Raw genomic sequence first — 17,448 nt, 5'->3', positions numbered from 1 at the left:
TGTAATATCTTTTGCTTAACTTTTTTTTAGGATGGCAGAAGACAGCTGGTTAGCTGGGACATGGACACAACATGGGTAGATTTCATACAATTCTATATACAGATTGGAGGAGACAGTCCATCATGCAATAAACCAGATAGCAGAGAAGAGGGAGTTCTACTACAGTACAGTAATAATGGTGGAATCAATTGGCATCTACTCGCAGAAATGTACTTCTCTGATTTCACAAAACCAAAGTAAGTGCCATTCCTTGTATCTTATATACTCAGCAGCCAGATTTTAAACAGATTTCCAGATACATAACAATATAAACATTTGAAATACATATATGTAAACATTTTTTCCTAAGGCTCCATTCACACCTAGGCTATTTGAATCATGGACAGAATGGCCACAATTCTGCCCAAAATTCTAAATTGCGGTAAACGCAGGACGCATTTACGATGCCATGACTACGCATTACCAGCGTTTAGGGTGCCATTAAGAAGTAATGGCATCATTGACACGTCCTGCGTTTTGCCGCAATTTTAAATTGTGGCAGAATCACAGCAATTCTGCCCCCGATTAAAATCACCTAGGTGTGAATGGAGCCCAAGAGTTTATTACTTTGCTCAGCAAGTATTTGATTCACACTTCAAGCTGCATGGCTAGTAAGCTGTCTCTGCTGCCTGTTGGTTCAGCTTTACAGTTCCTGTGTCATCTGCCTGTTCCTTGACATTAAACCAGCAATGGGATTCATTGTCAGATGAGCAGGCTGAAGGCACAGCATCAACACAAGAAGCTACAAAACTAAACCAAGATACAGGGTAGGTAGGCTATTTGTGTAGTGTGATGTTTTACCCACAAGACTAACATGCATTGTTAGCTGGTATAATTATTCCAGGGAGACAGCCAGGCAAGTGTTTTAAATAATGGCCTCAGAATCACTGACAACACAGCGGGTTCCAAAACAGTTTTTTGGGCTGTGTAAATTTGCATGGTAACTAGTACCAAATCCAAGGAACTTAAGTAGACATAGTTCTGTGCTATTGCCTTTGTTTTTACTGAGAAAAAAAACAAAACGTGTTAATATATGCTTTGGTGCCTTTCTTATTGTATGCCCAAATATCACCCCCTATTTTCAATTTTTAAATTAAGTATTTATTTTTTGTTTATTGATGGACACATCTCCATATCTTCTTTGACCCTTGGGTTATGCTGATCCCATTAGGAGTAGGACACTAGGCAGAAAAGAGTTAAGAGTTTGATTATGCCCGTAGGGCAATCCCCCTCCCTCCCTGGGTGAGGTAGGAGCTGGCTTTGCCACACACTCCAGAAAGGGGGGGTGGATGTGGTTGTTGCTGACCGGGTTGTCCCGATCAGGGCAGGGATGTTCTTTGGGCTCCCTGTGGCAATTATTGGACTGGGGGGAGCCCAAAGGACATCCCTGTCCCAGTCACTAACCCAGAACCTGCTCAAAAACGCCCTGTGTGGCGATTATTGGGCTATCCATGGGTCTGCGGCTTACGTGGCCGATTGGGCCGAAAATTTAGGCCGCGGCTTTGTGGCCTACTGACGGCTGTCCTAGTGACTATCCAAGCTGTCCAAGTGACTGACCAAGCTGTCCGAGCTGCTGGCCCAGTTGTCCGAGCTCCTAACCAAGCTGTCCGAGCTGCGATATAGCGGACGGTACTGCCGACGGATGAATGCCTCATGCGGCTGGGGCGGGCCGAAAATTGAGGCCGCAGATGGCGGAACTAGTAGTCCAAGTGCCTGACCAAGCTGTCCGAACTGCTGATCTAGCCAACAGAGCTGCCGGCCATAAATTAAGGCTTACGGCTGACGGAACTAGCTGTCCAAGTGATGACCAAGCTGTCCGAAATCCTAACCAAGCTGTCCGAACTGCTGATCAAGCTAAGAGAGCTGCCAGGGGACATGTGACTCACGCGGCCGGATCGGGCCCAAAATTTAGGCCGCGACTTTGCGGCCTACTCGCGGCTGGTTGTCAGAGCTGCTGGCCAAGCTGTCCAAGCTGTTGACCAGGCTGTCTGAGATGCTGATCAAGTTAATAGAGCTGCGGATAGACATCCACCTCCCCCCATCCCCCCCCCTCAAGGGGGGGCCATATAGTTAGCCTGGCTCCTCCCTTAAACCAGGGAGTGCTTAATTTGTTTTTTTAGCCAAGTGTAGCAGCCATTATTGTGTGGGTGAGGGTACTCTGCCTGCGCATCTGGGTCCTATAATGTCCTCTATGGAGGGCGACTCTCTTGTTTTTCTTTTGCGGGTCTAATGGGTGGTCCTTTTGTGGACCTTTGGCTGGCGTCTCCTTGCGGGACTGTGGTCGGCGACCTCCCCTGCTTGTTATGTTCTCAGGGTAAGCTTAGTATGTAGTGACTCTGCTGGGTCAGCGTCCACGTACTTCGGGTGCTCTGACAGTGAGGATGACTCCTCTTTTACTGCACATGCGCATGCAAAGGCGCTGGTGGATACACTGATTATATCGGTGCAGGTATTTAAATATTGGGATGCACCTGCTGCTGCGTCATAGGCACCGGTCCCCTTGGGACCAATGGGCCGGTGTTCACCATAGCATTGGTGTCCCTGACTTTCCCAAATGGGCACAGCTTTTGCGCTCGTATCTGGAAGGGGGAACAGCCTCCACCTGCCCTTGCGGAGCCCAAGTTGTTTCCTTGTTGAGCTCCCATTTTACCTGGTTGGCTGCGTTTCGCGCTTTGGGGAGTATGTTTATTGCTGTGTTCTTCCCACCCCTCATATTGACACTGCTTTGGGATGTCCCAAGGGTCAAAGAAGATATGGAGCTCTGTCCGTCAATGAAAAAAAGAGAAAACTGGATTTTCATCTGATGTTCATTGACGGACACAGCACCCGCCCCTCTAATGAATTGCGGTTTATGGTCTTCTGACAAAGCTTGTTACAAAACTGAAGAGCTAGAGCAGGAAGTGGGAGTATACCCCCTGGGACTGCCCTATGGGTGTAGTCCAACTCTTTTAACTCTTTTCCGCCTAGTGTCCTACTCCTAATGAGAGCAGCATAACCTAAGGGTCAAAGACGATATGGAGCTTTGTCCATCAATGAACATCAGAGAAAAGGAATTTACGGTAAGACAAAAATCAATTTGTTTCAGGGGAAAAAAAAGAAAAACACACCTTGATCCAATTATGTATTTCCTAAACATGTTTTATCAGTAAAAGGGAAATCATTTACAGCCTTGTGATGTGGCAGAAAATGTGTGAATCACAAGAGTGACTTTGGCAGGTAAAACACTCTATATTATATGTACAACATATTTCAAACATAGAAACATAGAAAAGTGAAAAACCAAGTGGTCCATTGAGTCTGCCCATTTTTTAATACAATTTTTTTAATTTATACATGTTTTTATTTTATTATTTTTTGTTTGTTTGTTTTTTAACTTTTTTGTCTCAGTATTGATCTATGTTTGTCCCAAGCATGCTTGAAGCCACTTACTGTTGACTGACTCACTACCTCTACAAGAAGTCTATTACAAGCATCAACTATCCTTTCAATAAAATGAAACTTTCTAAGATTCATTTTGAACTTTCCTCCTGTTTGTTTGAGGTCATGTCCCCATATTTTTGATCTTGGATTCATATTGAAAATCCTACCCTCTCGAACCTTATTCACCCCCTAGATATATTTAACCACTTTCATACTGGGTACTTTTACCCCCTTCCTGCCAATGCCAATTTTCAGCTTTCAGCGCTGTCGCACTCAATTGCGCACATGCAACACTGTAAGCATATGACATTTTTATAATTTTTTAGACATATAGAGCTTTCTTATGGTGTTATTTAAGCACCACTGGTTTTATTTTATTTTTTGCTAAGCAAACAAACATTAAAATGCTTCTTATTGGCAGTCCTTTCCTCACACAGCAACAGCATGTGAGGAAAAGACTGTCGATTTACATGTGATCAGCTAGGATTAGTCACATGGTAAAGGCCTGCTGTAATGGATTCTTTACCTTGATCTATGATCAACTGTATCCAAAGGGAGGCGCATTCTGGGAGGACGTCTATGGATGCCCTCCCAGAACAAGAGAGCCTCGCTTTAGCTGTCTTTCGGCTATAGCACGATATTTAAGTGGTTAAAGGTTTCAATCATGTCTCCCCTTTCCCTTCTTTCCTATAGACTGTATAAATGAAGTTCCTGAAGTCTGAACTGTGTATTTAGCCGTATACCTAATGTTCAATTATGGGGGCATATACTGTATATAAAGCAGTGAATCTGACATTCACCAAACATTCCCTGCAGGTGAGTGTTCCTGGCGTATGTGTTTAAAATGACACCACCAGTGAATGCTTCAAGTCACACTCATTGCCTCATAAATATGCCCCTACAATGTTAGTATATAGTATCTCTTTCTTAAACATAATCAGAGTATTTGGACACCGGAATTAAAATTAAATAAAAAAATCACAGCAATATTCAATTAATTACATTCTTTCTTGTTCTTCTTCTATTTTAATTAATAAGAAAAAAACCCTCAAAAATAGGGGATATCTGGATAGGGTGTAGACTGTTCTGAGTTGTGTTTTTCTAATACCATATCTGTAGATGTTACAACGTATTTTCCAAAAAATATATGTCTTTTAAATTGCCCAGCTTAACAAGATAACTATTATATCCCACCAGGTTTGTATATTTTGAACTTCCTAATACAGCTAAAACACCATGTACCCGGTTTCGTTGGTGGCAACCAGTGTTCTCCGGAGAGGGTTATGATCAGTGGGCTATCGATGACATCATTATCCTTTCTGAAAACCAAAAGCAGATTGTTCCTGTTGCTTATCCAACAATGCCACAAGTAAGTTACATAACATAACTGAATATGTTACATTAAAACTGCTGTTTCTACTTCTACATCTAAGGTGGATGTAAACCTGATTTATGATATTTGGCCTGGGCACATCTATCTGTAGTGTTTACTTACAGTGGGGATCGAAAGTTTGGGCACCCCAGGTAAAAATTTGTGTTAATGTGCATAAAGAAGCCAAGGAAAGATGGAAGAATCCCCAAAAATTATCAAATTACAGATTAGACATTCTTATAATATGTCAACAAAAGTTAGATTTTATTTCCATCATTTACACTTTCAAAATAACAGAAAACAAAAAAAATTGCGTCTGCAAAAGTTTGGGCACCTTGCAGAGTTAATATCTTGTACTGCCCCCTTTGGCAAGTATCACAGCTTGTAAACGCTTTTTGTAGCCAGCCAAGAGTCTTTCAATTCTTGTTTGAGGTATCTTTGCCCATTCTTCCTTACAAAAGTCTAACAGTTCTTTGAGATTTCTGGGCTGTCTGTCACGCACTGCTCTTTTAAGGTCTATCCATAGATTTTTAATTATGTTGAGGCCAGGAGATTGTGAAGGACATGGCAAAACCTTCAGTTTACGCCTCTTGATATAATCCCCCGTTGATTTTGAGGTGTGTTTAGGATCATTATCCATTTGTAGAAGCCATCCTCTCTTTAACTTCAGCTTTTTCACAGATGGCATCAAGTTACCATCCAAAATGTTCTTAAATTTTATTGAATCAATTTTTCCTTCTACTCGTGAGATGTTCCCTGTGCCACTGGCTGCAATACAACCCCAAAGCATGATTGATCCAGCCCAATGCTTAACAATTGGACAGAGGTTGTTTTCATTAATTTCTGTGCCCCTTCTTCTCCAAACGTACCTTTGCTCATTCCGGCCAAAAAGTTCATTTTAACCTCATCGGTCCACAGAACTTGTTTCCAAAATGCATCAGGCTTGTCTATATGTTCATTTGCAAAGTTCAAACGCTGATTTTTGTGGTGAGGACGTAGAAGAGATTTTTTTCTGATGATTCTTCCATGAAGACCATATTTGTACAAGTATCTCTTTATAGTGGAATAGTGTACCACAACTCCAGTGTCTGCCAGATCTTTCTGGAGGGATCGTGCAGTCAAACGTGGGTTTTGAATTGTTTTTCTCACAATCCTGCGAGCTGTTCAGTCTGATATTTTTCTTGGTCTTCCAGATCTTGCTTTAACTTCCACTGTTCCTGATTTCTGCCATTTCTTAATTACATTCCAAACAGAGGATATTGACATCTGAAAACGCTTTGCTATCTTCTTATAGCCTTCTCCAGCTTTGTGAGCGTCAACTATTTTCAGTTTCAGTTTTCTAGACAGCTGCTTAGAAGATCCCATGGTGCTGATTGTTGGGGCAAGGTCAGATGAGTCTGGGCATTTAAAACCTTTGAGATTGACATCACCTGGTCTTCCCAGATGATGATTGAGAACAATCCATGACACTGGCAGGTCTCAGCCTTGCAAAGGGGGCAGTGCATGCTATAAATTCTGCAGGGTGCCTGAACTTTTGCAGACGCCATTATTTTTTTGTTTTCTGTAATTTTGAAAGTGTCAATGATGGAAATAAAATCTAACTTTTGTTGACATATTATAAGAATGTCTAATCTGTAATTTGATGCCTTTTGGAGATTTTTCCATCTTTCCTTGGCTTCTTTATGCACATTAATACAAATTTTTACCTGGGGTGCCCAAACTTTCGATCCCCACTGTATCTCTTTTTCAAAGCCCTAGGTTCCATGGCTTTGTCCTGCTCCTTCTTCTGTTATCAGCATGATAACTGCTGACAAGTTCTCCGTCAACTGAGAGGCTGAATTTTGCATCGGGGTGGATGCATAGAAATAGATTAGCAGACAGCTGATCTATTCACAGCACAGCTCTTCGTGTTTCTTCCTTTTTCTGCCTATGTGGAGAGGGAGTGTGTGCCTTTTCTCCAGTGTATGGCAAGAATCCACACCCACAGGTGAATCAGGAAGAGAAAATTGTAACAGGATATGCACTTTCCAAACATTATAGAGAGCTGAAGACAGCACATATACAAGTAAAACTTATGTAGGGAGATCTTTTTAATCCCTGTTGATCACCTGAGGCTGCTCACTTCACTGGGTATATGTAAGGGTTTACATCCACTTTAAGGCTTCATGCGCACAGCCTTAAATAAACACATATATAAGTGTTTCCTAATTACAGATCTGAACACAGCTGCATTGTTCTCAATGGAGTCATTCACACAGGTGCATAAACATGCATTGCATTGAGATCTGTAACACAGAATCCAAAAATCTGCATCTAAGAACAAGAGCTCTGTGCATATAAACGCATATAAACGTTTGTACGCGTGTAAGTTAAGTCTAAGCAGAGGGGAAAATTTTTCTCTTACGTCCTCGGACAGTCGCCGCCCGTTCAGTCAGCCTTCACTAGTGGGTAAAGGCGCCCTCTGCAGAAGCAAGCTAGGCAGTTTGAAATGTTAATAAAAAACTTTCTATACTTAGACACACCTCTAGGGGGCCATCCCTCAGCCATTATCCTGATCCAGTTATCACTGTTCCTCAGTTTTATGCTGCCTAATGTCAGGAGTAGGCTAGCTCTTTCCTGCTGGGACCTAGCATCTCAGTTCCTTTGTTTTTTTCTTAAAATATGTTTTTTCTTTTGAAAATAGCCTTTTCTTTCTCTCACTATCACTAGTTAGTCAGGGAATTTCCTGGAGGACTACGAGCGACAGCAGAGCTGGGCCTCGCACTGGATAATATAGATCCTTATGGAGTCCCAGCCTGCCAACAAGCGTTGCAGGTCACTGGTGCGCCCTGGCCTCGCAACGACAGAGCCCCTCGGGATGGAGACGAGCCTGTGGAGGTCCATCTTCGCTGTGGGTGTCTCAACTCCGGAATGACCGTGTGTTGCTAGCATCCCTCCTTGGCTGACGGCACTCCGACTCAGGGTGGAAGGTCTCCCGTATCAGAGTTCTGCCCGCATTCTCTGGACTGATGAGTACTACTACCCCCTTGTCCCTGGGACTAGGACCTGTCGGGGGGGTTCTGTGGGCCCACTCTTAGGGGATGGCAGTGCTGGTGGTCTCTGTGATATCCCCCTTTTGGCCAGCGTGGTAAGTTTCCCTCCATCCCTGGCCCTGCTGAGGGCACTGTGCGGTGCACTTGCTGTACGTGGGGGGCATGGGGGGCTCTGAAGCGTCCAGGGGTTCTCTCTGGGGTTCCCTGTGGTGGCCAGATAGGTTTTGTTTACTTTATTTGGCGCCGTTTAGCGCGGCTGCCATCTTGGGTGAGGGCAGGCTGGCTAGGCTCATTGTAAGGGCAGCCTGTTCTAGCGCAGATTGGGCGCCATCTTGAGTGTGGGCAAACGCCTAGTAAGGGCCATTATGCCTGTGATTTCTCCAATTGACTTTCATTAGGCACCATTTTTTTTTGGCTTAGGGCGGGCATAGGCCTCTAGGGGGTGAGGTCACTTCCTCCCTCCTCTCCTTTTCACTGAGCAGCATGTGGAAAACACTGACACTGTGGGGGATTTTTACTGTTTTCTCGGGCATTATCATGTTAAAACATTTTTCTCTCGCGTCCAATTAATTTTAAATTACAATAATAATAGACTCCCAGGATAACAATTTTGCCACAGACCTGGTTGTGGCTTCAGGTACTCCTGAATCCTCTTCCATGGCTTCATTATATGCTGCTCTTGCGACTTTGATGTCCAAAGTGGATCTGCTGATGTCTGAACGCACTTATCACAAACGGCCTATGCCCTCGCAGTCTTCTGACTCAAAGCCCGATTTGGTTGCGAAAGACAACGTCCCCCATGAGGGGTCCCAGTCTTTCCATTCGGATGGTGAGGGGGAGGAGTCTTCCTCCATGCACGCTATGTGCCCAGGGGACGTGGTCGGCGGAGGAAGCTTCCTTGCGGATAAACGTTTTGAAGCTCCGTGCAATCAATCTGTGCTTGTTCCGTTGGTCAACCTGGCTTCATGGTTGCCTGGTTCGGGTACAGGCGGACGTCACAGCTGTGGCATTCATCAATCACCAAGGGGGCACCATGAGTGCCCGAGCAGCCAGGGAAGTGGCCGAGATCCTATCTTGGGCCGAGACTTACGTTCCAGCGATTTCGGCAGTCCACATTCTGGGTGTGGACAACTGGCAGGCGGACTATCTGAGTCACCAGACCCTGGCCCAGGGGGAATGGGCCCTGCATCCGGAGGTGTTTCGCCTTTTGTGTGCCCAGTGGGAGTCTCCGGACGTAGATCTGTTAGTGTCCCGTCTCAACAAAAAGGTGGGAAGGTTCGTGGCCAGAACTCGCGATCCTCTGGCGGACGCCACGGACGGGTCAGTGGTGCCTTGGCACCAGTATCGGCTGATTTATCCTTTCTCTCCAATTCAGCTGTTATCCAGGTTCTTCCGCAGGTTGGTGTTGGAACAGATTCAAGTCATTCTGGTGGCCCCAGACTGGCCGCACCGGTCTTGGTGCACGGACGTTGTGCAGATGGTCGTCAAACCTCCCTGACGGCTTCCGCTGAGAGACGATCTCTGTCTCAAGGGCCGATCTTCCATCCTGCTTTGCAGTTTCTGGTTTTCACGGCATGGCTGTTGAAAGCCAAGTCTTGAGGGACAAAGGTCTCCTGAATGCTGTCATTCCTTCCTTATTGAAGGCTCGGAAAGCTACCTCTAGAAAACTTTATCATAGCATCTGGAAGGCGTATATTGCCTGGTGCGAGTAGAATGGTTTCCATCCCCGCTCCTTTTCGGTGGCGAGGGTTTTGGCCTTCCTGCAGGAAGGTGTGGATCAGCGCCTGGCACTAACCACAATCAAGGGTCAGTTGTCGGCTTTGGCCGTTTTCTTTTCCAACGTCCTTTTGGCGACCTTGACCTTGATTAATTTCCTTGATTCGCACCTTTATTCAAGGGGTGCGGCTTCTGACTCCCCCGCGGAAGGCTCCCTTGCCTCCCTGGGACCTGAATTTGGTTTTGTCTGTTTTGCAATAACATCAGAGACATTCCTCTGCCTGTGTTGTCCCAGAAAGTTACCTCTCTGGTAGTTATCACCTCTGCTCGCAGAGTATCTGAATTTTCAGCTCTGGTTGTTCATAGGGATTAAGTGGTCTTGCGACCCAGTCAATCTTTTCTCCCCAAGGTGGTATCTGTTTTCCACCTCAATGAGGATATTGTTCTGCCTTCGCTTTGGGCGAAGCCCAAGCATCCCAAGGAATTTGCCTTGCATTCCTTGGATGTTATTTTGGCGATCAGGTTTACCTGCCGGCCACGGAGTCTTTTAGGACATCTGATTCCCTATTTTTCCTTCCTGAGGGACCTCTGAAGTTTTTGGCTGCATCCGCGACAACCGTTTCTAAATGGATGAGACAGACTATTGTTCAAGCCTATTGAATCAAGGGTCAGGTTCCTCCTTTCCCTGTAAAGGCACATTCTACTAGGTCTGTGAGTGCCTCTTGGGCGTTTTCGCCATCAGGCTTCTGTGCCTCAGGTGTGCAAAGCGGCGACCTGGTCGTCTGTGCACACTTTTCACAAAATTTTACCAACTTGATGTGATGGCATCCTCCAAGGTTTTGAGTGTGGCGATTGTTTGAAGAGAAGTGTTTTTTTTTCTGTCTCTTCCTGGGGTGTTTTTTGTTGTTCTGGGTTAGCTCCTGTTTTTGAGCTTTGTTGCCTTGTGGGCTCAGTTGTTGTTCTCTGGCCTGGTTAATTCATTACCTTTTCGTTAGGTTACGTCTTCCCACCCCTCACACCTGCACTGCTTTGGGACATCCCACTAATAAAGGCAGACTGAACGGGCGGCGACTATCAGAGGACGTAAGAGAAAATAGAATTTTTGTAAGAACTTACCGTAAAATTCTTTTCTCTGAGTCCTCTGACAGTCGCCGCCCCCGCCCCTCTAGTTCTTGGATCTGGGGGTTTTGCCTTCCAGTACTGCTTGCTACAAACTGAGGAACATTGATAACTGGATCAGGATAATGGCTGAGGGACGGCCCCCTAGAGGTGTGTCTAATTATAGAAAGTTTTTTATTAACTTTTCAAACTGCCTAGCTTGCTCCTGCAGAGGGCGCCATTACCCACTAGTGAAGGCTGACTGAACGGGCGGCGACTGTAAGTTCTTACAAAAATTCTATTATTATTAAATTAGGTTAGGCATACATACTCATCTTCATGCATGTAAACCCATCTATATACAAGTATTTTACTGATCATTACACAGAAACTTTTCTCCTAAAAAAAAACACATTAGTAAAATGTAAATTCTTACACTACATCTGCCAAAACCTGACAGTGGTGGGATCCATCCCAAACCAGTAAAAGAATGGTTTATTTTGTTTGAAAACCTGCAGACTTACTAAGATGTATTTTTGTGCATGAGGTGCAGTGTGGTTTAAAATAATAGTTTTACCAACAATGTCATACAAAAAACATGTCTCTACAGCACATGTTTACCATTCTTCATCAGTTAGAAAATACATGAAAATGACTGATGATGTCAGATGCATTCTTCATATTATGTATTTTTCATTACCCAGTGGAGCGGGGTAGGTGTGGTTTTGATGGCAAGCACATCTGCATTCTTGCTTTAATTATGATTGTACAATACAGTCTTGATGAGAAACCAACATATTTTGGTTTTAAAAAGAAGTCTGGCATTTCTGTAACTTGGGAATCTACCATTACTGCCCTCCCATAGTTACATTTTGGTCGCTATTTATTGGTGATATCAGAAGCACAAAATACTAATTGAACAGAGCATGTACAGTACAACTGTATGTTTGGGTTCAGTTAAGAGAATATGTACTTTCAACCTGTATAGTGGATGATGATACATACATCATCTTATTTCACTGTGAAGAAATAACACATCTTATTCCCAGGAACTTGAAGCAGGACTAGCTCAAGTCCTTAAAGGGGATAGCATTGACATAGCCCTAAATGATCCACAATGGCTGAAATTTGACATAGTACAGAAACACTAAAGATGGCCATAAATGGACCAAAATTCAGCCAGTTCAACACATACCAGATGAATTTCAATCCATCTATGGACATGCTTCAGTATAATCAGCCTGTCATTTTTTTTTCTTTTTTTCATAAGATCACTGCCACTGGCAATAGCCAACAGCGGTGATCATTGTATTCTAACAGCAGAAAAACCTCTCGCAGCCAGAATACAATAGCACAGTGAGAGGGATTCCCCCATTAATACTGACTGTGTTGATGGGGGAATCGAGTGATTTTCTTTCCTTCAACCCAAGAAAGTAAATTGCATAATGTATGGCCAGCCTTAGACAAAATAAGGGTGACTAAACCACCTGGACCAGATGGCTTACACCTAAGGGTCCTCAAAGAGTTAGGCTCTGTTATTTCTAAGCCATTTTTCAAATTTTTAGAGACTTTTTAACTATTGGGATTCCCCTTTTACATGTACAAATCATTTTTTTTAACTACTTAGAATCCCCAAACATTTTATACATTTAGGTAAAAAACCTTCTGGATGCAATGCCCTCCCCCAGCCCCCCTTATACTTATCTGAGCCCCATCTCAATTCTACCAATAGCTGTGCATGAGAGCAGCAGCTCTCCTGAGACTCCCTCTCCTCATTGGCTCACACAGCAACGCCATTGGCTCCTGCTGCTGTCAGTCACAGCCAGTGAACCAATGAGGAGAGAGTGGGGGGGTCGGGCTGAGCCCCGCTCATGTGTGAATGGACACACCAAATGTGGCTCGGGAAAGAGCCTGCTTGAATGCCCTCATAGCAAGAGGCTTGCTATTGGGGGCTCTTGGTAGGTAGGAGGAGCCAGGACCGCCACCGGGGAATCCAAAAAGAATAGGATCTAAGGTGCTCTGTGCAAATCCAATGCACAGAGCAAGTTCATAGAAATACGCTAATCATTTTTTAAAAAATTACTTTAGAATCACTTTAACTCATTGCTTTTGTGTTTCCCCAGCAGCATAGTTTGCCTGTCAGCTCACCTGCTGTCCTCATTTCCTCTCCCTTATTACTCCTTCCATGGCACAGGTTGTTTTATTCCTGTTATTTCCTTCCTCACTCATACTGTCAGCAGATCATCTTCTAGTGACTGCCGTAATGCTGTAATTATGGGCAAAATGCAGAGAATAGAAGCAACTAAGGCTGTGCAGAATAGAATGAGAGAGTGAACTACTGGATTTCAACCAGCATAGGTACTTATTTCGAATACTTATAGAGGGGGCCAGCAGGAAGCACTTTGCCAATACTTAAATTTCTGACAAAAAGTTCCACTTTAACCTTCATTTAGGGAAAGGCTTCTTCACAGTAAGGTCTTGTCTAGAGCTTTGCATTTGGATTGCTCTTCCAATGCTTCTACTGCTTATTAGAGTGTTAAGAAAGTAGCTTGATGCATTCCTAAATGCGCAAAAAATAACTGGATACTAACATTTAGAGGTAATACCACCAGGGGTAGTTAATCCAGAGAATATCCAATTGCCTCCTGGGGAATCAACAAGAAATTATTTTTAACCCACTAGAAAAAATTGGATCATGCTTTGTTTTTTTTACCTTCCTCTGGATCAACTGTGGGTATAGGATTATGTATATGGAGGTTTTCTATTCGTTTTTTTTCTGTTGATTGAACTAGAGGGACTAGTGTTTTTTTTTTTAACCTGACTATGTAACTAAACCCTTCTATCCTTTATAGCAGGGGTCTCCAAACTTTCTAAAGAAACGTCCAGTTTACTGTCCTTCAGACTTTAGGGGAGCTGGACGGTTCCCAGTGGGAGTAAACAATGCCAGATCTTTGATATTAGAGGGAGAAATAGGTGATGTCAGTGGGAGAAATGGTGCCCCATTTTTTTGTCAGTGGAAGGAATTAGGCCCCAATTGTTGGTGTCAGTGGAAGGAATAGTGCCCCATTGTTGGTGTCAGTGGAAGGAATACTGCCCCATTGTTGGTGTTCATGGAAGGAATAATTCCTCAAGGGCCAGATAAAGGCAATCAAGGGGCCACAACTGGTCCCAGGGTCACAGTTTGAAAACCACTGCTTAAAAGTCATAGAAGCTATTATCTTAGCTGCTGTTTCATCTGTAGTTGCACTGGTGCTGTACATGTGATCAGTTTTGACACCAGCCATTTGACAGCATGGCTGTTCGGTTGAGAAAACAAACGTTTGTGATAGGTAACGTTCATTGCATGGCTTGAATGTAACTGTTTGAGGATACAGTTAAATCAATAAGTTTAGTTCCACTAAATAAATATTAAAGTATTTGCTGTGTTGTAAATAGAAAAACTGCCTGTAATAAAATGCAACTGTATTCTTCAGTCCTAAATATAAATAATTTATTTTCTTTCCTGCCAGAACTTTTATGAGAAGCCTGCATTTGACTACCCAATGAACCAGCTGAGTGTCTGGCTTATGCTGGCAAATGAAGGCATGGTTAAAAATGAAAGCTTCTGCTCTGTTACACCTTCTGCTATGATATTTGGGAAATCAGATGGTGATCGATTCGCTGTAACACGAGATCTGACTTTAAAACCAGGATATGTACTTCAGTTTAAGGTAATTTCAATTGATCTATATCTGTTATGGTAATATAGTATGATGTAATAATATTTTAATTCAGAAAATGATTACAATACTATAACTATGTATTATTTAAACCATTTTCTCTTTTTACAGAAATATTGTATAAGTATTTAGTATATTATGGTAGTTATGAAACACGAGTCTTAAACTTAATTTATAACTAAGGGGTAAGCCTAACTTCTACACACACACACAATGGCATAATTTAAAGAGAATGTATAGTCGTTTAGTATATATGTGCTCTCTTATTATGGTTATGGTTAGAGTTAAAAAATACAAATTTTAAAAATATTTCATGTACAGTATTTTTTTTTCATAATATTTCCTTTTTAGTATTGGTTTATCTACCCAGCAAGTGGAGAATTCACCCTCTTTTCACAGTTTTTTCTTTTTCTTTGGGGGGAATGGTAGAACACTAGGTACAGTATATGCCATACCACTGGACAATAAAAGAAAGAAGACTTGACTCCTCCTTGTGATGGTTATATAAAGAGCTCAGTAGCTGAGTTAGTGAGAGCAGTGATTTATCCCCCTCACTTCTCCTTCCACTAAACAACTTTCCTAACTTTCAGTCAGTAACCTGTTTGAAAGGGGGGACTTGTTCTTTAGATAATCCATGCTTTGTCAAGTATTTATGTACAAATATATATTATCAAAACAGATATAATGTTTACAAATGTAAACCCTGCATATAAATGGTAGCGTCCATTTACTTTCCTTTACAAAATGGTAGCAGCATTGGTCACATGGCTACACTTCCCACCCTAAAACCAAAGAAACTCTGTTATACCTGCAGCACTTTAACCACTTCAATACCGGGCACTTTTACCTCCTTCCTGCCCAGGACAATTTTCAACTTTCAGCGCTGTCACACTTTGAATGACAATTGCGCAGTCATGCAAAATGGTACCTAAATTTTATAATTTTTTTCACAAAAACAGAGCTTTTTTTTGGGTGGTATTTAATCACCATCATTATCAATGTTTTTTTCTTGGGGCCTGAAAATACAGTACAATGACAGTACAAATACCCCCAAGCGATCCATTTTTGAAAGGTAGACAAGACAGTCCAAGGTATTTTGGAAGTGGCATGGTGAGTTTTTTAAAGTTTTCATTTTATGCCACAAGTATTTGGGGAAAAAAATGTTACTTTTTTTTTTTTTATACTGTCACCAGTGCAGTAAAACGTTATAATATGACTGGTATTTTGGTGATCAGGGTCACAGATTGGTGACACTATGTAAAAAATAGGCAATAATATATTTTTTCAATTTTCTTTTATTTTTTATTACATTTTTTTCTTTTTTTACTATTTTTTTTTTCAATTCAGTGTTACCATATTAACACCGTAATACACTGAGGAAGTGATCAGGAGTTTTTTTTCACATAATGATTGCATATACCAATGAATTTCATTGGTATAAGCAACCATTTTTACTACATGAAACACTTTCATTCTGTGTCTTTTGTTGTGATTAGCTGTGATTGGTCAAAACTAATCACATGGTAATAATGGGCTGTGATCGGCCTGTCTGTACCATGTGTTCACTGTGACCAATCCCAGCTAGAAAGACAATTGTACACAATAGATGGCATGAAAGGAAGCCATCCATTGTTTACAATTGTCATGTGATCTGCTGTAATTGGCCACAGTGATCACATGACACTGGCAGCAGGCCAGTGCAGTGATCAGTCATTGGCTGGTGACAGATCGTGCCACTGAGCGGCACATTCTGGAAGGACGTCAAAGGTTATGGGGGGGAAGGTCCAGATGTAGAATTAGCCAGTGGGGAGCAAGGTTCAGAGGGCATTATTGGGGGAATTAGCGGAAGGAGGACCAGAAATCCAAAACTCAAGGTAGGTAGGCTTAAAAAACGAAAGTGCGGCTTCATACCATCTAACGAGGATACAGTATGCAACCGGACAAAATTGTGAGGTTTGTATACCAATGCTAGAAGTCTGGCCAGCAAGATGGGAGAACTGGAGCTGTTAATGTATGAGGAGTATTTTGATTTTGTGGGAGTCTTGGCTGAAATATATCCCGGGGAAGTATCAGTAGTCTGTAAGATATTGGAGGGGACGATAAGGGACTATATACAAGACTTTAGTAATGAAAACTGTATCATTAGTGGTAATCAGCATGGATTCATGAAAAATCGCTCTTGCCAGACCAATCTATTGCCATTTAGATAAAGGAAGGCCTGTGGATGTGGTATATCTGGATTTTGCAAAGGCATTCTATACAGTTCCCCACAAACGTTTACTGTACAAACTAAGCTACGTAGATATGGACTCTAGGGTGAGTACCTAGATTAAAAGCTGGTTTCATGGGCGAGTCTAGAGGGTGGTGATAAATGGGGAGTACTCGGAATGGTCTGGTATGGAAAGTGAGGTCCCCCAAGGATCAGTTCTGGGACCAATCCTGTTTAATTTATTCATAAATGACCTAGAGGATGGGATAAGCAGCTCAATCTTGGTATTTGCGGATGATACCAAATTAAGCAGAGCAATAACTTCTACGCAGGATGTGGTAATCTTACAGGACGACCTGAACAAAATAATGGGATAGGCATCTACATGCAATGAGGTTTAATGTTTTAAAATGTAAGGTAATGCATTTGGGTGCCAGAAATACAAACGCAAGTTACTCACTAGGGGGAGAGCCTTTGGGGAAATCAAAGATGGAAAAGGACCGGGGGGTCCTAGTAAACGACAAGCTCAGCAATGGCATGCAATGCCAAGCTGCTGCAAGCAAAGCCAAAAGAATATTGGCATGCATTAAAAAGGGGATTCGCTCCAGATATAAAACAATAATTCTCCAAATTCTACAAGACTCTGGTCCGGCTGCATCTGGAGTATGCCATCTAGTTCTGGGCACCGGTCCTCAGGAAGGATGTGCTGGAACTGGAGAAAGTCCAGAGCAGGGCAACAAAGCTAATAAAGGGACTGGAGGATCTCACCTATGAGGAAAGGCTGCAATCATTGAACTTATTCTCTCTGGAGAAGAGATGCTTTAGAGGGAATATATCAATGTA

At 42.7% G+C, this 17,448-nt stretch overlaps 1 protein-coding gene across 3 annotated transcripts in view; it reads left to right on the top strand.

The window, feature by feature from the left end:
* RELN (reelin) overlaps positions 1–17,448 on the top strand; it is a 782,434-nt gene that overhangs the window by 578,362 nt on the left and 186,624 nt on the right. For all 3 annotated transcript variants that reach the window (XM_082254411.1, XM_082254410.1, XM_082254409.1), the window contains 3 exons: positions 31–236; positions 4,657–4,828; positions 14,187–14,387. In XM_082254411.1, coding sequence (XP_082110537.1) covers positions 31–236; positions 4,657–4,828; positions 14,187–14,387 — 579 coding nt within the window. The remainder of the gene's footprint in view (positions 1–30; positions 237–4,656; positions 4,829–14,186; positions 14,388–17,448) is intronic.

The sequence above is a fragment of the Pelophylax lessonae genome, assembly GCF_965119305.1.
Source record: "Pelophylax lessonae genome assembly, chromosome: 4".
In the NCBI taxonomy this organism is placed as follows: Eukaryota; Metazoa; Chordata; class Amphibia; order Anura; family Ranidae; genus Pelophylax; species Pelophylax lessonae.
Note: the sequence above shows the minus strand (reverse complement) of the source record. Positions and strands in the feature narration are given on the sequence as shown.